Genomic DNA, 20,640 nt, shown 5'->3' with positions numbered 1-20,640 from the left:
TTGAATACCGCTGGTTTAATGTACTAATACTACTGGATTAACTACTCGCAAACTTCATTAGCACGTATATATATCTAAATACACATATGTCTGGCTGGAATAATTAATATTGATATACAAATGTCCCAAAAACTTAAAATAAAATGTTTCTTTGTGACCCCCATTCATATCAGCTTCAGACTTTGTTGTGGTATTGGCTAATTGATATGGGATGATGACGTCATACATGTTGTAGAATGCACGAAATTCACAGCAAATGGCAAAGTTTCACCCTCTACAACTTTGTTAATTATTGTTGGATTTTCTTCATCAAATATGGCACCAGTTTGGAAAAGTACTAATTGAGCCGTTTTATTTGATACTCCACATGACTACATTCTATGAAAAAAAATTGCACTCTTCATTCACATGTATGGACCCCCCCTTAAACTTAACACAAAAATGGCGCCATTTGCTATATGTAAAGGGAACATCAGACCACGCGCTCTCACAAATTTCCATGATAATCGCTCGAATAAATCGAGTGTGACAGACAGACATCGAATTGATTCTAATAAGGCTTTGTTTCACACAAAACTTTAAACAAGTCGGGAAACCGGAAGCTCGGCTCTTCAGGTGTGAAAGGGTTCGTTTGCTTCTTCTGTGAGTATATTTGAGTGCAGAACTATTCCATCAGTACGTATGCCGTTTTGTATATGCATTTAGCATGTCAGAATACTCATTTTAATACTTTGGGTTCCAGCAAATTTACACGGTAAAGTCATCTTCAAACTATTGTGACTTTGTTAGTAATAGTATGATTTTGATCAAACTTGGGGATAACATGCTTTATATTATATTCTATATTATTAAAAAATTTTATAACTCTAAGATAATCTTAAGGGGGGACTGTTATTCAATTTCCCCAAAAAGTAGTAATATACTATTACTAACTTAATTTGAGCAGATATCGTTGTAGAAAGTATTTTGAGGCCTGGACACTGTATAGAGGCAGCTTCACGATCTTTTCAGGTTTTTCGTTTGGGTAGTCTCTGAGAATGGGTCCGTTAAAAAAATCATCAATTTCGACCCCTCCCATTCCCTGCCTTTTCAACGAATTTTAAAACTAGGACTTGCATCGAAAATTACTAATCAAGACCTTTCATTTGATACTGAACATGACTATATTCGGAGAAAAAAAATGTTATACCCCCTTTTGCATTTTTGGGGAACCGGTGAGAGAGCAAACAAATGTCACCAGCGTAATCCAGGTATTTGTCATGGTCTATTCAACTTCTCCACGTCCTTCAGGCAAGGCCACACGAAGAATGCCACAAGAAGAAATAATATCAATGACAAGATGCAACTCTGGGCGACTACGCTTTGGACCTCGAATTCATCTGAGATTTTACCTCAATGCAGTACGTAACATTTTGCGCCATCAAATGTAGTTCTGATAATAACATAGCTATTAGTCTCTCCGGAATCCCTTCCTGCGCAGAACACTCCAGCTACAGAAGAGGGAAGATCCAACTCCGCACACTGTTTTAAAATGATCTGCAGGATGTTGATATGGTGGTTGACCTACTCTCTGTCGATCAAACTTTCGAGGTTTTGTTGTCTCTTATTACGTGCATTCAAAAGACAATCCTAAATCTAAAAGGGACAAAAGGGAGGCCGTAAGGCTGACCTTATACGGCATATGGCAGATTAATGAAATACTGATCGTGTAAGGTCAGCCATACTTGAAAGAGTTTATAATACAGTATGAGTTCCGACGAGTCCGTTGTACATTAGATTCGATAGCATTAGTCATGAAAAGGCTCGGGCACAATGTTGTCGATATCAGAAATACTTTAATCCAGATCCAGATAATCTAGCAGTGATCCGAGGACACAAAACTATATATAAGTCAAACTGACTAACTGAAGATAGCAGAAAAGACAGTGCTGCCAACAAATAGCCTGCTAATCAGCTGGTCATTAGATCCCTGATGTTATGATCGATGCCGCGTACCTGGGGCGACATCAAGTGGTGCAATCTATGTGATTATATATTTCTATACCGCAGACTTTCGAAAAGCCACTAGAAAGAAATAGTATAGGAGATGGCAGCAAAAATAGGATAATTCTGAGAAGGGTCACTGAACTGATACACTGATCTAGTGTACTGAGAAATGGGTCGAGCGAAGATACGGTGAAATATATTAGTACCTGATGCACCCTCACTATGAAAACAACACTACGAATTTGGACTGAGGAGTCGAAAAACACCTCCCCCATTCAAAGGTGTCATGCGAACGATGCCCATTGGATAGTTTACAGTGGGGATAACTGACTTTATACGAACGGAGCCTCACAGATAACTGATCGCCTATATCTTGGGATTCAAACGAACACAAAACACAAAGACACAAAAGAGAGATACAACAAACGGGTGGCTAAATGGTATATCCGCTATCTAACAGAAGGCCTGGAACCAGAAAAGGCCCTTAAGAAAGCTGAGGACAAACAGCAGCGAAAGTCAGTTCACAAGAAGAGAATGCTCCCAAGACACCCAGGTAGGTCAGGAGTGAAGGTAGAAGCCAGGAAGCCCGCCGTGAACTATGCTCAGGTCATCAGTCATCGGAAGACACGGCGGACTGGCTTAGGACCATATTCCCTAAATTGCCAGGCTAACAGCTGAGGACCAAACATGATGATACTCTACTTTCCCAAAGAAGCAGCGACTGAAACAGAGAAGCTTCGACGCCTCTTAATCACTTAAAAAATAGATCTCCACACGCTATTCTGAAGAGTTCTTAAAAGAAAGGAGAACGCAATGCAAATTCCCTTCGGTCGGGATAGATGATCGATTCTTGCAGGCAATTAAACGTCATATTCGCCTCATCAATCACATATTTGGCAATATACCTGTGCATGTGCAAAGAGAGAATACAAGGTAAAATACTTCGAAGAACACATCGAGCCTACCGATTCCTCGAAGGAATCGCGGAGGCCATAGAGACTGAAGGGGCAGAGCCGATTAGGAAAGCAGATCTGCACAGAAGACAACTAAGACCTGCATTTAAGGCTAACAGCGATACGAAATCGGAAATGGGTTCATAGCTATGATTCGAAACAACGAACAGAAACGGCTGATGGAAGTGTACTGTTCGAACTTGCCAGGAATGAAACCGTCTAGGATGCTCATGGGGGATACAAAACCAAGCACTCGAAAGATGGTTTCAACCGCACCAAAAAGACCCTCCGGCAGGTTGAGACACCTGAGAGAATACTTAACAACAGATCTCAGAGGTTGAAACTCATCAAGCGGACACTCTAATACAGAGGCCGCTGAACCTGGCAAGAGGTATAAATTGCACCCACCTATATGCAATGGAACAAAACAATGGTATATATACCCCAGGTGACAGACCAGTTGTACTGGAAAATCCACCCTCTCAGAAGGTCGGTCCTACGGATTCTGGGCGGGACCTTTTATTGCATTTGATGGACCCTTTTAGTACGAGTTCTAAGGTTACAAGACCACCACCATTGATCAAAAACGTAACCCAAATAACAAAAAAATACCACTAACACGAATGGAAGGAAAACCAAAAACTATAAAGCCAACTCACCGCAGGAAATCGAAGATGAGGAACTTCGTGAAAAGCTGCACAAGCTAGAGAAACTTACATTATAGCTTAGTTTGCAAATTAAAGAACTACAACAGGAAAACGAAACGGTCAGGAAAACCACTCAGGCTAGTTCACTCCCAGTGAAGTGACGAAACCATAGTGTAAAACCACACAGATGAAGAAAAATTGACCAGAAAAACTGGCTGCATCTTGCAAACAAGGAGAGCGTCTAAGAAACGAAAGGCAGACTTGCGACTGGAACTCATTAGACAAAGGCCCCCGAAAAGCGATGAAGCGAAAAATGTAAGGAAAGAAACTTTCTCCGCCGATTAATATTAGCGGAATCCATAAGCACCCGAAAGTTAAAGGCCTACTATCGGTAGCCATGATAAAGGAGTACTCAATAATTGCTCTAAACAATGTTTGAAAAGTACATACTGTAAACGCAGATGACTACAGAGCCCTCTCAAGAAAGCTGAACATGGAAAAAACCAAAGACATACGTATGAAGAATATATTGTGTGAATATATTGAAAAACCAACAACATCAAACCGCACTGGTCAAACAGGAAGAATAAGGATAGGAGAATACAACTTCTCCTATTTAGGGTCGAAAATCACAACCGATAACAGCTACGACGATGAAATCCGCGCACGGTTGTTGTCAGCCAACAGAGCCTATTTCAGCTTACAAAAATTGTTCCGTTCGAAACGTCTCACCATAGAGTTAAAGCTCTTATCGTATTAGGTTGTTGCAAATGAAATAGCTGTTTTGGTACTAAAATTTGAAACGACTGTTAAGCTTACAAAAAGTTATTTATTTAATCAAAATATGTGCCAGTCGATTGAAAATACTTCTCCCAGCGAGATTCAAGAGCATATATGCCAGTCTCGTAGAAGTCCAACTGTCGGGTGTTGACAAATTCGTTAAAGGTAATTTTGACAGTCTCTTCGTTCCTAAATTGTTTTCCCCCCAAAAAATGATCCAAATGCTTAAAAAAGTGGTAGTCGGTTGGCGAAAGGTCCGGTGAATATGATGGATGAGACAGAGTCTCATACTGCAATTCGTTCAACTTTTGAACCGTTGTTCTGGATACATGAGGACGTGCATTGTCGTGAAGGAGTATCACACTACCTCTGTTGACTAATCTCGGCCGTTGAATACTCAATTTTTGGTTTATTTCCTCGAGTTGGGCACAGTATTTCTGTGCATTTATCGTTTCTCCAGGTACCAAAAAAAGAATAGTGGATAACTCCAGCTGTAGACCACCAAACAGTCACCATCACCTTCTTCGGACGGAGGCTCGATTTCGGCATATGCTTCGGTGACTCATCAGCGTCTAGCCATTGTGCTGATCGGCGACGATTGTCGTATAATATCCACTTTTCATCACATATCACTATTCTGTGCAAAAAGGGATCGCTTCTGTTGCGGGAGATTAAAGAACTGCAAATTTCCATTCGAAGCGCCATGTTTTGCTCCGTAAGGGCATGCGGAACCCATTTGTCGAGCTTTTTCACCTTTCCAAGTTTTTGTAAGTGCCGGGAAACTATCGAATAGTGTACGCCCAGTTTCTCTGCAATGTCTCTCTTTTAGGGATATCGAATTGGTGGACCTCGGCGCAAAACCGGGATGTCTAGAGTTCCTTATTAAGGCAGGCTTAGACCGGATACCGGTTGTTGCGCCGTTGATGATGATGATGATATTGAAAAAAGAAAAAAATCAATGAAAGGGGAGAAACAATAATCAGTAAGCGAGGACTCCCACTGTTCATGTTGAAGACTTTCGACAATATGAAAGTCAAAATAGAAGCATTGAAAAAAGTCAGCGACCGTTGCAATTACACACAATGGTATTGTAATCGAAATCCGAGCTGTATTAAATGTGCTGGTGACCATGAATCATGCAAATGTCCAAACATCAGAACTTCTCCGACAAAATGTGTGAATTGTGAGGACCAACATCCAATTACAGAGGTTGTGAATAGCGAAAGTATTACAGAAGCTAAGACGTAAAGGACCGCTGCTACTAAAGTTGGCTGCTCACCAAAAACGATGAACTGAGCCACGCAAAACCACCCAACGCCAGTTGTTAGATCCGAAAAAATAGAATACTCACATGTAGTGAGACAAGGTGCACTAACCAAAAACAAAATGACGATGGTAATAAATACTGAAAACTATTTTAGATTTTTGATTTTTGACAAACTTAAGCAGTATAACGTAAGGGAACAACAATATAACAAGAAAACCAAATGACAAATGCCATGATAATCATAACGTGGAATGCAAATGCACTGCGATAGCACCTACAAGAGTTTTAAGTCTTTCTTAATACTGAGAAGATGGACATATGCCATCTTAGAAAGCCACCTCACGGGCCCACGAACGCTAAAATTCCTGGCTTTTCCTCATATCATGCAAGACAGCTCAGTCGGCAAATATAAAAACGTGTCCTTCAGCAGATATATCTCAAATCTGATAGCACAAAAAGACACAAGCTGCTCATCCTGGGACGCTGCAAAACATCTAAACAGGCCCAGACAACAAATCCCATCTATTAAGCAGGGGAACGGGCAATGTGTTCACTCTGCACAGGGGAAGGCATATCTCTTCGCGAAGCATCTATAAAATACATTCCAGCCTCTAGATATCCAAGCTATACATACTTTACCCCAGTTAGAAAAGTGGAAAATGACCCAATACGCCGTGTTAAACTTTATAAGCTGAGGATAGAAATTCAAACAAATATGCCTCTTAATAAAGCTCTTGGCTATGAACTTATTACAGAGAGAATACTGAAAGAATTGCCAGAAAAGGTTCTAACCAAATTATTACAAATACTTAATGCAAGCTTTCAGATTAAAATATAATACGCCCCTCGACAATAGAAAGTGCCGAAGTTATAATGTTCCCCAACCAGGGTAGGGGCCAAGTAGAGTCGAATCGTATGGATCAATATTGCTACTCCCTACTGCAGCCAAGCTATTTGAAAGGCTTCTCCTTAAATGACTCAATATTAACCAGTTCACTCAATAGGTGCACAGGATCACGAATCCGATAGAAAATGCAATATAAAAAAGCAGCTGTGCTCAGCCATTTTTCTCAATGTCGCCCAGACGTTTGATAATGGATGGCACTGAAATCATATGTATCAGAGCGCCTATACAGGGTGAAATACCAAGGAACCTACTCTGAACTGAAAAAAATTGCAGCTGGTGTCCCGCAGGACAGTGTCTTTGGCTCAACACTGTTTCTTTTATATACCAATAATCTACCTTGCTGTGAAGAAGCCAAAATAGCAACCTTTGCGGACATCACTGCTATCCTTGCCACGGGTAAAAGTACGGCAGAAGCAAAAATAAAGCCACAAACATCTATTGACAAAATTGTAGAATGGACCAAGAAACAAAAAATAAATTAAACGAAAGCAAGTCAACGTACATTATTCTCATAGATAAGACAAGTTGAAAAGCCGGAAGCTGGATGCTCCAGGTATGAAAGGTTTTGTGTATTGCTTTTATGAAAATATATCAGTGGGCATTTGTTCCATTCGTATCTTTCACGCAATGTATATGCGCATAGTATGTCAGAATATTCACTTTGACCTGACACTGACATTCAAAGTCTTATTATTTGCACTAAAGCGACAACCAAAGCTTTGTTAATAACAATGCGATTCCCACCAAACTTGGTAGGGCCATACTTTATACTTCAGTCTATATACTATTTGATAATTCTAGGATGAACTTAAAGGGGGTCTTCCAGTTAATTACTAAAAATTATAGTAATATACAATTTCTGACTTTATTTGTACAGATATCGACATGGAGGGTATTTTGGAACCTACGCACCTTATACTAGCAGCTTCGTAATTTTTTCACATTTTTCGGTAGGTGCTGAAAATGGGTTCGTTAAACAAATTACCACTTTCTAACCCCCGCCCTCCCCACAGACAGTAAACCGATTTTGATTTAATAAAAAGGGTTTCCCTAATAGCAGCAGAGAGTAAAAAGGTTGGAGAGAAGGAACTTCTTCATAAATGGGACTTTAATAATTCACTCAAGTCTCAATTATTTTCGTAAATTATGACGTCAGCATCTCATTTGCATGGATTCAGATGCAGTAAATTCGTGCAAAATTGAAAGTTTGAACTGCTAAAACTTTGGCACTAATGCCGAATTTCCATGAAACTTGGCATGCATATGCGAAACATTATTCTCTATGCTGACACTCCTAGAATGAATTTAAAAGGGGTTTTCAGTCCATTTCTAAACGTTGGCAATATGCTATTAATAAGTTTATTTAAGCAAACATCGGAATGGAACATATTTCGAGATATAGATTTCATATAAGCGCACCTTTCTGACTTTTTTTCTCATTTTTGGTTTGGGTAGTTTCCGAAAATGAGTCATGTTTCACTTTAAGTCACTGTATGCGTGAAATTTCATAGCTCCTATATGTCCACCAAATTTTGCCCGGATCAATTTAGCCGTTTTGGAGAAAATGTGTGGGGTTTGCATGCAGTGAATCGATTTTAATAAGGTTTTGTTTTACTCAAACCCCTAATAAAAAAGGTAAAAACGGAAAACTAAAATATCCCCATGGACCCTCCCCCCCGCTCATATAAGACGCATTTATATTATGATGACGTCATTAGTGTCTTAGAGTGTAATAAATCACGAGAAATGCGAAACTTTGACCCTCTATAACTTTGTTAATAATAGTTTTGTGTTTGTAGGATGAATTTAAGGGATGTGTTCGGGTAAATTTCTAAAAAAATATAGTAATATGCTATTATTAACTTTATTTGTTTTTTTGTCCAGATTTTTCGGTTCGCTAGGTTGGAGTTGGGGCACAAATTTTGAACCCTCACTCCCCTATATTTCAACTAATATCAGAAATAATATCAGTTTCAGACTAATCGAGCCCTTTCATTTGATATCCCACACGACTATATTCGCCTGCATGGAGAACCACGCCCCACCTCTCAAGCTCAACACCAAAGGGCGCTACTTGCTATATGGGAATGGATTCATAGACCACATATTCTCTCCAAATTTCGTGACAATTGGTTCAGTCGTTTCTGAGTAAATCGAATGTAACAGACAGACAGACATTGAATGTTTCATACAAAACCTTAAAAAGGGATCCAACTAAAGTCATCATAAACGGGCAAAGTCAGATACAAGTCAAATACTTAGGTATGACACTGCATGCTGGAAAAGACACATCCTAAGAAAGAAAGACGAGCTAAATGCCAGATACAGGGAGATGTACTGGTTATGGGGAGGAATTCCGAGCCGGCCGTCGATAACAAGCTGTTAATGTTTAAGCAAATCCTAAGGCAAATGGGGACCTACGGCATCCAGCTATGGGGCTATGCCAAGGACTCAAACCTGAAGGTCATGCAAACGTCCCAAAATAAAGTGCCTAGAAGCATAGTAGACGCTCCCTGGTTCATTAGTAATGCATAAGGACCTGAAAGTACAGTTGGTTAGTGAAGCCATCAAAGACTAAACAATTAAGCATAGCCACCAGCTGCGATCACACGGAAATAACGAAGTCCGAAAATTGACTGATATCTCTAATATAATGGGAGGACTGAAAATAGTAAAGCTAAATGAATTGCTAACATAAAGAACGCCTAATGATATAAGCTACTGAGAAACAGCTAGTTCCTCAGCGAAGCCAAAGTGGTTAACAGGGGTCTTCTCCCAATAAAAACGAAACTTAAATATGCAAAAAAAGCCGCTGGATGGGGAAAACTCAATCGTCGCTTGGCGAGAGGTGGTTTTAGTGGGTAGAAATTCCACTCTCAGGGATCGTGAACCCTGTTGCTAGGCTCTTATAAAAAGGTTGAAACACTTGGAAGTTGGGAACATAAAATTTTCTGTCGGTTTTAGGCTTGAACAGCTTACCAAAGTTACACTATAGCCAGTGAAGATGCACTATGATTCCTCTAGTACGCAGCGCGTCCCTTGCCAGTATTATCCTTATTACTGTCTGACAGAATTCCTTGTGGGACAGAGGACACCAAAAACATTATGTTTCACTGGACAAGGTTCATGGAGAAGAAAGGAAGATTGAGCGACGCCTTGAACGTACACAAGGGACCCCACAAACTCGTAAAGAAAATTCTGGGGTCAAAAGCTAATTGGGATGCCCTAAACACCACAATAGTATTGGGACTCCTGATCACTTCTCTCCTGTTAGGATATGACTATAAAAGTGGGAGCAAATTAGTAAGGATTCCGTACATTGCTGCAACTTGGAGCAGCACCTTCAGAAATGTCAGCACCTCAAAAATGCCAAAATTGTCGTATTGTAGCATGTCACTATGTACTTCAGCTACTCATCTTAGCCATCAAGCCGTGTGAACAAGTTACGGGCATCTCTAGGAAACCCCGGGCTCCGGGGGAATCGTCCTTCTCCTCCCGCGAGTCTACGTATCAATGAACGTTTTCCGATGACACCGCGAGCGAGTATCTCTTTCAACTCTAGGTATTTCATTTGATGTAAATGTTGCTATCCCAAAGCTTGATTTAGTTATTCATCTACGATTAAATGATAGAAATATAACGAGATATGCCAAAATTTTCATTCAGCATAGTTCACGATGTTATCCTTGGGCATATAATCCTAGATTAGTGGCATAAACTAACTTCTCAAGACAAATAGTTTCTCCATCGGTTAGCCTCCTTCTAATAAAGAACAAACAACATAATCACCTTACTCTAACGCCTAAGTTAACTTTGCCGGAAGCAATGTGATTGCCAAGTTAAAACCAATGAATAGCTGGCTTTCTCGCATACTTTAGGCTTCTATATCATCAAAAAGACACAGCATTTTCCAGATAACATTAAATTTTCCCCCCTCAACGGAAACAAACTGGACGAACTATATTTTACCAATTCCAGTCAGTCATTGTATGTCGAAGTAATTTTCCCCAAGTTGGTTTGTTATCACCAAACAAACAGTCAGACTGGCAGCTAACAAGAGTATCAATCTCCAGAGATATACTTTCAGCGTTTTGCCGTTCTTTGCTCCCATTCCATGAAGTTGCGGCGCCAGTTCGAAAAACATTCTCGACCTAGTCATCCATAAATCACCAACAAGTCCTTGAAAACAGCCGAAAACCAGATGACCAACTACCCAGCCTTCCGCTGAGAGCAAAAAACATTTGTAAACATTCTTAAACGCAGATTAGAAAGCCGATGAAAGGCCAATAGCCATGGAAGCAATGCAGCCCGTTCGCAACCAAACCAATACGAGACCCGCACTCCGGGCTCGCGAGGTGTACGCCGCCGGGGCAGAGAAACGCACCAAAATGTTTATTTCAACTACTTTCTCGGCGAGTGGGTGTTCCGCTCGCTGGTATTTTTCGTGTGGCCGCTTTCTGTTCTGGATATTATCAATAGATTTCCCGTCTCCCCCGGAAGTTGGGCGTTTCGAAGAGATAACCAAACGTCAGACAAATTTATGGCAGTGAAATATGTGCAGAAAACATGAAACCTAGGCCTGGCCTACTAATGGGAAGTGAAAATGACTCACGGCTCGTAAAATTCTCTTAGTCGGCGGCGACTTGATAAGCCATCCTTCATGATGGATTTCCTTGTTCATGGCACGGTTGCACGTCTTCCACCACACTTTCACAAGACACTTGTTAACATTTAAGGCGATCACTCGGAGCACTTCTCGTGAAATTTTCACTTTTATGTTAGGGAATTCTCGAAAGGAGCTTCAACTCTCGGGAACAGTCACAACAAAACACACAACACAAGACGAGAAGACACAAACCCAACAAGTACCATTGACACGAAGAGACTGCAACTGCGCCTCGGTGCGAGACTCGAGTCTCGCGATTATGGTTCGCTGTCAAGTGTGGATTATGGGTGGGGTCTTGCTTTGGATTCTACGATGGTAATGCCCAATTGAAATTAAAATTGTGAAGGCGACCCCAGAAAGTCAAGCTATTTATAACTGGGAAACGTTTGGACAAAGTATCGGATCCTTTTCCATTCAAATATACAATTGTAAATTTAAAAATTCCGTTGGATCATATCGTTGGACAAAGTTATTACGAAACATTTAGTTCAGCTTTCATTTCGCCATTCTAATGTTTAGTAATTACCACATACCACATAGAGAGGTGAAATTTCGAGAAAGTTGATCATCAGGATAACCAAAGCAGAGAAGATTATTTCCAAGGACAAGCAATCACAATCGCAAATATGGTGAGTGGAGGAATATTACGAACGCATATTTGGACGAAGCAGTTATAAAGGATGACAGGGAAGTGGATGTCCATGAACTAGTAGGAGAAACGGAGCGCGAAGCTCGGCTGGGGACATCTACAAAATGATGGTTAAAGTGATGCTCACCGTCAAATGTCACACTACTATAAAAGATTACCAATGTTATAGACTGACTATCAACGGCTTTCACTCACATCGAACTAGCTATCCCAGTAGCATGCAAGCAAGTTTCCATGAACACCTTTGCAGAACTGCACTTGCATACGCAAGAAGTCGAAAATTCCGGTCTTGCTTCCAGGTCCAACCAATTCGATATCCTAAATAGCTAGATGATAAGATTATACGATTTTGGATTCTGAAGGCTTTTCCAATGCTGTTCGGTCTTTCGCTATGGCAGAGACCAAGTAGCTTTAAGTAAGGCCACAGATGAGGGCATCCTAATCGATGCAATCTACTTTTCGCACCAAACCAATGTTTTCCTCATACTCTTCTCATTACGACTGTATTATAGTGCATTCCTCTGCCCAATGCCAATGCCCATTTGCCTTTTCATGGGTATATTTTCCGTGTTTTAGTCGATCTCAGTTGTACGGGAAATTCTTCAATAAATTATCGGATCTCTTAACCGTAGTCTTCCCCGCTCTCCCCTTAATTTTTTGTAGCGACTTTCTTCCTAAACTCACTTGGTCTAACACTCTCGACCCTTCCCAACTTCGCAGTAACTCCTTCCACTGTTCTCTTTCCTTGTGTACTTTTATGAACACCTTTATGGAAACTTTAACTTTATAAACACATGTGCTCGTCATCGCACTCTTCATTTGGTCAACATGCCTGTCCGTTGTTTTCCAAATTTTTATATGCTCCTCCTTACTTCGCTCGATACGCAAAGCACTCGTATCGATTCCTATCTTGCACGCAAACCTGCTAAGTTCAACTTTCGAAAGGGGATTTTTAATTTTTGAATTTATTGACGACCATCATCAACTGGAATTTCATCCTTAGGCTTATTTCTGTTTTCTTGTTGCGTTCCATCCCCTCCCAGGTTCCTGCGCTTTCACTACTCCTGGTTCATCACTGACATTCATAAGAAGCTGGGGGTTCTCAAATATTATCTCGCTGTCAGGACACAGAGACTTTACTCACGTGCCTAGACTCAATAGTAGTGAAAACTAAATAGAGACGGGAAGTCTTGAGGCGTGTTGATACCACCGAAAGGAGCTAAACTTCCAAAAGGTCTGTTAAGGGACAAAAATCGCAAAAAAACCTAACACACGCTGGATTGACGGGAGTGCTGACGCTTTCCTGGGGAGGGCTAGAGCAAAACAATCTAAATTCTATTCATGGTTATCATTTATATGTAATGCATATAAAACTACTTAGAACTAAGTATGTGTGTTTAAAGTTGGTAAGGTTTCCAATTCCAATTTTATGTTAGTTTTTACATAGCAAATAAGATGCCAAGATTATATTTTTTCAAGTAATTACCTCCAATCAAAATTATATCTTTTCATTTTTTTCGAATTTAATTTTAATTGTATTGTTGTATATCACTTTGATTGTTAACCTTTCAAGGTTTATATTTTGTATTTGATTAAAGGTAGACTCAACACACATTTCCTTCCAAAAATGTTTTTCATATCTGAAGGTGTGCTTTGCCGCAATATTACTTAATTGGGTTTGTTTCGTTTTCAAAGACATCCTTTCGTGTGGGTTATTTTCCTAATCGCCATTTCATTAAATGAAAAAATAAAAATGTCGTAAAAGAATAACTCATTAGATTTCTCTCATGCAAATCAAAATATCAAACAAGCGGGGAAACCGCAAGCTGGATGCTTCAAGTATGAAAAGCTTTGTGTATTTCTTTTATAAAGACATTTGAGTTTGCATTTGTCCCATTAGTACGTAGCACATAACATAGTATATGCACATATTATGTGAAAATATCCACATTCAGGTGATATTGACATTGAAATTCTTGAATTTGTACAGAAGTGACAACTTTGACCTATTATAATTTCGTTAATAATAGTGGAGCAGAATCATGCTGTATATTATAGCCTATATTGCTGCAAAATTTTGTGGTTCTAGGATGAACTTAAAGGGCGTTTCGCAGTCAGTTACCAAAAATTATAGTAATACACTATTAACTTTATTTGAACAGATATGGGCATGGACGATATTTGGGAGCCTAGGCACCATATAGTGGTAGCTTCCTAGTTTTTTCAGATTTTTCGGTTGAGTAGTTTCTGAGAATGGGCCCGTTAAAGAAATGATCACTTTCGACCCCCCGCACTCCTCACCTTTCCAGCAAATGTCAAAACTAAGACTAACACCAAGTTTTAAAACACAAACCTTCAAGAAGCTCATTGTGCTATCCTACACACTTTGGACAATCACAAGCATCCGTAATCATAAGATTCATACTTGGAAGCGTGAGATTTGAAATCGGGAGTGGGATCGCGAAGTTTAACTACTTTTGCATCGCATTTTGAAGCCAATTTTGAAGTGCATACCAATAAGATAGTTCTAATTCCTAAACATTGTTCCTTTTTACCTCGTATAGTTAGTTTGGTTTCTCATAAAAACCTCCCTCCTGCTCTACGGCGTGGCATTTGTGCTACCCTTTAATCTAGGTCACTCCCCGGTGTAATGTTACGTGAGGGATACGGGTGATCCTCATATTCCCTCCTCATTTACATCCAAAAATATCGCCACCTCTTCGGAACCGTAAGAATTTAAGGGGGAAGGAATTCCGAAATCTATTTAAAGTAATAAAGCAATATTAGATATTCAGAACTATTTGTTACCTACATAGTATCATGTATGATTTTTTTATTCTTCTCCCATTTTTACCAGCAATATTCAATCTATTGTGAAAAGAAAACCATTTTTCCAACTGTTCAACTGTAAGTTATAATTCAGTGGCATAATTGGTGCTCGCCCATTAGTTGCGTCTAGCTTGAGGTCCCAACTTATTTTTAGAGAATCCGTAATATTTCTTAATTTTCCTACCGATTTCCTTCAACTTGAGGAGCTGCATATGAATTTTTCATGCTTAATCAATTTATCCATATTCACATTCGCAAAAACAAGGGAAACGCCTTATTCGTGTTGTAACATTCCGCATAAAGTCAACCCCATTCGGGGAAGCACCCACATATCTAAAAGTACATTCCACATTCGATACTAAATAGCGAATAACGAACGAATCCATTTGTCGATTGTCATTTGACATCGTCAGCGTGTAATGTCAACAATTCGCCCTGCTAAGATCCGTCAACTCCAGCTGAGTGCGTGCATAAGTACTGGTCGTGGGTTAATAATTCGTCACCCCTGTCTGGCTAATCTCGTCCGAGTTTCTTTTCATTTTGCCCGGCAATTCAACTTTGCCCTCCGCGACCATATCTCAGAATGGCTTCGGTAAGTGTTAATATCCTCATTGTCCGAATAACTACGAACATCGCTTTCAGATGAATCCGAAAACTCGCCTCGACGATGAGAAACGGAACGTTCCGCCAGCTATACGGAAGCTGCTGGAGTATGATGTAAAACTCACGAAGAGCTTTGTTGCGTTCCTGTTGAATTTAACGCCAATGAGGTCATTCCGCACGCACTGCATCTTCCTGGAGTACTCGTGCCACGGGGTGGTCTGGCTAGCGGGATGGCTGGCATTCTGTTGGATCGCCGACAACAAAGATTTGTACCAAATGCAAGTGAATATGATAGTCGGGCTAATCATCGATATCATTTTTGTCGCTATCATTAAGGCCGCCACAAGGAGAAGACGCCCGGCCGTGAACACCGACATATTTGGGATTGGGCCGGATAAGTTCAGTTTCCCGTCAGGTCATGCTTCGCGAGCGTTCTTTGTTTTGGGATTCTTCACGATCCTCTCGCCGCTGCCATGGTTCTTGTGGCCACCTATGTTCGCCTGGGCGTTCAGTGTGGCTCTTTCGCGTTTGATATTGATTCGACACCATATCCTCGACGTTCTGGCAGGAGTTCTTCTGGGATTGTTCGATGTGCTGGTGTTGTCAGTGGTCTGGTTTGGTCCGGAGTTCTCCGCTTGGATAATGCGCTCTATCTCGGAAGATAACGTTCCAGGCGGCCCCGAGAGCGCTTAGAGTGATGTAAAATTATTTGAGTTATATTTCGTGTCCTTTTGAATATTGTTAAAAGTTGTTTTTACCAAATATAAATTTGTGATGTAGGAGTTAAGGAGTGAGTTTGAATTTTGGCCGTGGCGAGCACCGTCCTAAACGAAGCTCCGTATTGGAAACACTTTAAGTGGTTATTAATTCTTCGAGTAATCCGGTAATACTTCACATGACGACAGCTGCCTCTGGGAAATCTTATATAAAATCATTGAAGATTCCGATAAGGTACGAAATTACACATTTATTGGCTAAGGAGGAATCGGAAGCGATTATATGGCGGGAGAAAGAACCTTCGCTAGAACTACTATCTAGGAATTGATCGAGGGGAGCATATTACATTTTCCAATTGTGGTGTTGACGGCATCAATTCTAATCTTAATCAAATAAACTTAGCTCAGCTTGGATCGATTATTTCTCATTGTTTTGTTTTGTTACGAATTTTTTATCGAATCGACTTGGAAATCTGGAATAATCTTAAACTCGTAATCTGCTGGGATTTATGTAATGAGCCAAGCTTCGTAACTTCTGCATTTATAGCTCATTACTGTGCAATCAACTCATTGTGTAAATGACTTCGAATTAATTTGATTTCACGCTGTTTTCGACCGCAAATTTCTCGCGGTTTTTACTCCCGCGACTCTTTTGAAAAAAATATTAATCGAACGTTAGCAATTTTGCGGGCAGCCCAGTAGCTTTTGTCGTCATAGTAGCTTACATGCCATGCAGTTCGAGTTCCTTCAGAGTCAAACATGATACACTCCTTTGATTTGATTACTTATTAAGGTTCCTCACTTGCAAATATAAACTATAGTCTGTACAAATAACGGACAACGGGTTCTGAAGTATGGCTGAAAAATAGGGGAAAGTCGTTATAATCTAAGAAACCAAAAAACATCTAGGTGTTTCAAAAGCCATGAGAGAAATAAATTTTAAAGATGTTGCCCCTTTAGACATCATCACCCATACCGATTAGGTAAGCCGTGACCGCAGCCTATTCAGCCAGATTTTATCGTTATACAGTAACGGTACAAAAAGCCGAGAAAATTTTTTTCCCCCAATAGGTGAAGCATTTTTCGATAAGAAGCATTATTTAATGGACGTTGTTAAGGTTTTGTGTAAAATAAAACCTTATTAAAATCGATTCCGTGTCTGTCACACCCAGTGCTCCGAGGTGGCGATGAGGAAGACGGAGCGGCAACTCTGTCGGCTGAACCAAAACCAAGTGGCCGAGAAGAACCTCCATAGCGGTGCCACCGGGAGACGCTGTATCACTTTGGCTTGCCGGCCGTGATGCAGTAGGCGAATGCTTCACGCCCAATCAGGGCGATCAGACCCGAGTTTGCACGGGGACTCATCTGAAGTGGCAATTGGTCACGAAACCTTGCCAGGGGTATACTGGTACCATGGGAACCGGGATAGCCCCTGGACTCACATACTTTGGGAGAATTCCTGGTGTATATGAGTACAGTTCGATTGTTTGCGGTTGGCCCCCCTAATGAAGAGAACTTTGGGCCTCGTCGTGGTGTTGCGTTTGAACACGGGTGCCGTACTCCTTAGTTCGGTAGAGATTTAGGTAGGTCTTGCATCCAAAAGAATGAATGCTAAGCCATGCACTTGATATAGACTGGCACCGTTGTTGCTTGTCACAGCGCGGCTCTCATTAAGAAGTCTTAAGAAGATCGTGGTCTCCATGACAAATGTTCATGTAAAACCCTCAAGGACTCACTCACTGTCTGTCACCCCCGATTTACTCGAAAATGGCTGAACATATTGTCGCAAAACTGAGAAGTGAGAGTGGAACGTAGGGGAGATAGAGCTCAAAATGTGTGCCACCTGAAAAATCTGAAAAAAATCACAATGATGCACCTATATGAAATCTAGGCCCCAAAATACATCCCGTTCCCATATTTGCACGAATAGAGTTAATAGTAGTATATTATTTTTTTGAGGATTGATGTAGTTCTAAGTCCGCATCCCGCTGATGTCGAAACGAGCCAATTGGGAAGAAATTTTCTTGCAATTGTGCTCCATAGACCCCTCTTTTTTTAAATAAAAAAAGTAGCTGACGGTTTCGTCTCGGGCAGAGGCAACTCATCAGATGCTGCTTCACTCATGTCGTGTTTGCGATTATACATAAAGGTGCAGTTACCACCTGTAGCCCCTTTCGTCAGCGTCTGATGAGTTGCCTCTGCCCTGGACGAAACCATCAGGTTTGGATTTTTTTAGATCAAGTAAATTTTGTGGTTTCCTTCAATTTTCGAATATTTTTGGATTTATAACCGTCCATATTTCGCTTTATAATAGCTAAAGCCTTCTCAATGAGGTTGAGTTCCGGGCATTTTGCAGGTTCTAATAGGGACCTAGTCCCTAAAAGATCATAATACTCCTTAACCTATGCAAGGAAAAGAAGTTAATTTATCGTAATTTGTTTTTAAAAAATACAAGAAAAGACCCATGTAAGAAAATGTTTCCGCCGTTCCCACCGGTTTTGATTAATAAGTATCAGTAAGACGTGCTTAATTAAAATCTCGACTAATGGCAAAAGGCCCTGAGAAAACTTTCAGCCCTAAATCAATTGCTGATCGCAAAGGGGTCGATCTAATTGCTCGTTCGGTGTCGGTTAGTTGAAACCCAATTGCAAAATCCACAAACCTCCCACCACTATCATTACTGTCGCCAATACCATGTTTAACCATCACATAACAGGAGGGTCCCCGGAATATATGTTTTCTCCAACTCCAACGAGAATTCTAGCGATATAAGCTGATCATTTTGGATCTAAGTGAATAGATGATGGGACTCTAAGGAGGATTCTTCTTCCTCTTTGTCTGTTTTGAAGTAGTTTTCTGTCACGCATGTAGCTGCCAGTTTCTTCCGTAATTTAGCCTTTTTTAACCCTTCGTGTCTTGTGTTCAGTGAGACTAACCAATCTTCTCCGTTCGAAATAACTTCTTTAATAGGGATGCTGGGGCAGTTTATTGACTACTTAGTTTCCTGCTTTTTTTGATTTCTTCAATTACCAATTTTGCGATGTTGTAGCTGGGTGAGTTGGAGTTAGCAATAATCTCCCTTTATCTAACTTTGCCACATATAACATCGCAACTAAAATACCTAGAGTACCTCGATTATATATGTTTGCCCTCTCACCGGGTCATACACCTTTGTAATGGCTCTGGATTTGGAAATAAAGGCAAGTAGAATCGGGCTGAAGATAAACAGTAACAAAACCAAGGTCTCAGTCTGACGAGTCACCGCACTCTTGTTATCTGTTTTTGATCAAAGTGTATATCTAACACCATTAATATGTATCGTTAGATCGACTTTCGCTACCTTGTCTAAAATTTGGAAATGCAGTAATCCCAACACCAAGATCAAACTGAGACTATTCTATGCTAATGTTTTTTCTGTTGCTATATGGGGGTAGTACATGAAGTGACCACTATTATTCAAAAGCTGTAAACCTTCGTCAATATTTGTCTGTGATGTATCATCGGAGAACGTTGGCCTGACACAATTTCGAGCGAAAAACTTCGTCGGCACACAGGCCAATTCCCCATGAACGAGTTGATCAAAAAACGGAAATGGCAGTGAAAAGGTGAGATATTAAGGAAGGCGACAATTCCATTGCAGGCTACGCCGTGCATTAGAGTCCACAATCGCAAGATAACCAGCGAGTTAGTCAGTAGAGGAGGAGTGCAAGCGCATTTCAGCGAACCGTGATCGATTGCACCTAGGTGTGATTGTCGCGCTAGGCTCCATTAAGGGATGGTCAGCAACCATATACGATCTTGGCCAGATAAATGTTACAGAGCAGCTTATACTACGTAGTTGTCATTTTTTGGTACTTTTTACTATCTATGAGCTTAACTGAATAACTATTTGTTTCCAAGAATATATTTGCATTAAATTTATGTAAAAGTCAAATTTATGATTTTTTTCCTTAGTCTTTTGTTAAAGCACTTTTTTTTTCAAATATTCCCTGATATTGTACACATCAATGGATTAAGGGAATCCCTGTAAATACATATTTTTTTAATTTTTTGTCTTTTTCTTTAAAAATTCATTTACCATCTGTAGAATGTATTTTCAGTATTTGGAGCCTTATAGGAGGCCTAAAAAGTTCCTGTATAGTCCCAAAAGCGGTAATTATTTTCACCGAAACAGTGTAGAGAGAGCTTAAGTAACCATAAATCACACTTTACTTTTCATGAACAAAAACAAATTTTCGAAAAAATTTTTTAAAAAAAACGTCATTTACAAGGATTTTCCCCGTAAGGCACATTTTATTACAGCTTAAAAACGACTAATTTAATATGAAGTGAACGCAGAAGAAACATATTTCAGATTAAAAATAAAACTAGGTAGCTAGCTTAAGTACTGAGGAAGAGAGTAAGTAGCTCTCGAAATACGTATTTATATTGTAGTAGGAGAAAGCTACCTAGTTTTATTTTTATTTAGAAGAACTAAAAGCATCGGAACGATAACTATATTTCAGATTTTTTATAAATATAAATATTGACATTAATATTTGCTGGGTCCACCCCCTGCTTCCAATACTGCCTTGATTCTATCTGGCATTAAATCAATCAATTTTCTAGAGTAATTGGGTGAAATATAGTTATTAAAT

The 20,640-nt window shown here is 40.1% G+C and overlaps 2 protein-coding genes across 2 annotated transcripts in view; one reads left to right on the top strand and one right to left on the bottom strand.

Moving 5' to 3' along the window:
* LOC119648678 (protein daughter of sevenless) overlaps positions 1–11,425 on the bottom strand; it is a 54,782-nt gene extending 43,357 nt beyond the window's left edge. The window contains exon 1 of the mRNA XM_038050471.1: positions 11,153–11,425. Within this exon, the coding sequence (XP_037906399.1) occupies positions 11,153–11,221 (69 nt within the window). The 5' untranslated portion in view covers positions 11,222–11,425. The remainder of the gene's footprint in view (positions 1–11,152) is intronic.
* Positions 11,426–15,106: 3,681 nt separating this feature from the next.
* LOC119649983 (phospholipid phosphatase 6) lies at positions 15,107–16,074 on the top strand. The gene is made up of 2 exons (XM_038052425.1): positions 15,107–15,276; positions 15,327–16,074. Exons 1-2 carry the CDS (start codon positions 15,268–15,270, stop codon positions 15,978–15,980), a joined length of 663 nt encoding a protein of 220 aa, XP_037908353.1. The 5' UTR covers positions 15,107–15,267; the 3' UTR covers positions 15,981–16,074.
* Positions 16,075–20,640: the final 4,566 nt, after the last annotated feature.

Source organism: Hermetia illucens, chromosome 2, assembly GCF_905115235.1.
Source record: "Hermetia illucens chromosome 2, iHerIll2.2.curated.20191125, whole genome shotgun sequence".
NCBI classification, from domain to species: Eukaryota; Metazoa; Arthropoda; class Insecta; order Diptera; family Stratiomyidae; genus Hermetia; species Hermetia illucens.
Note: the sequence above shows the minus strand (reverse complement) of the source record. Positions and strands in the feature narration are given on the sequence as shown.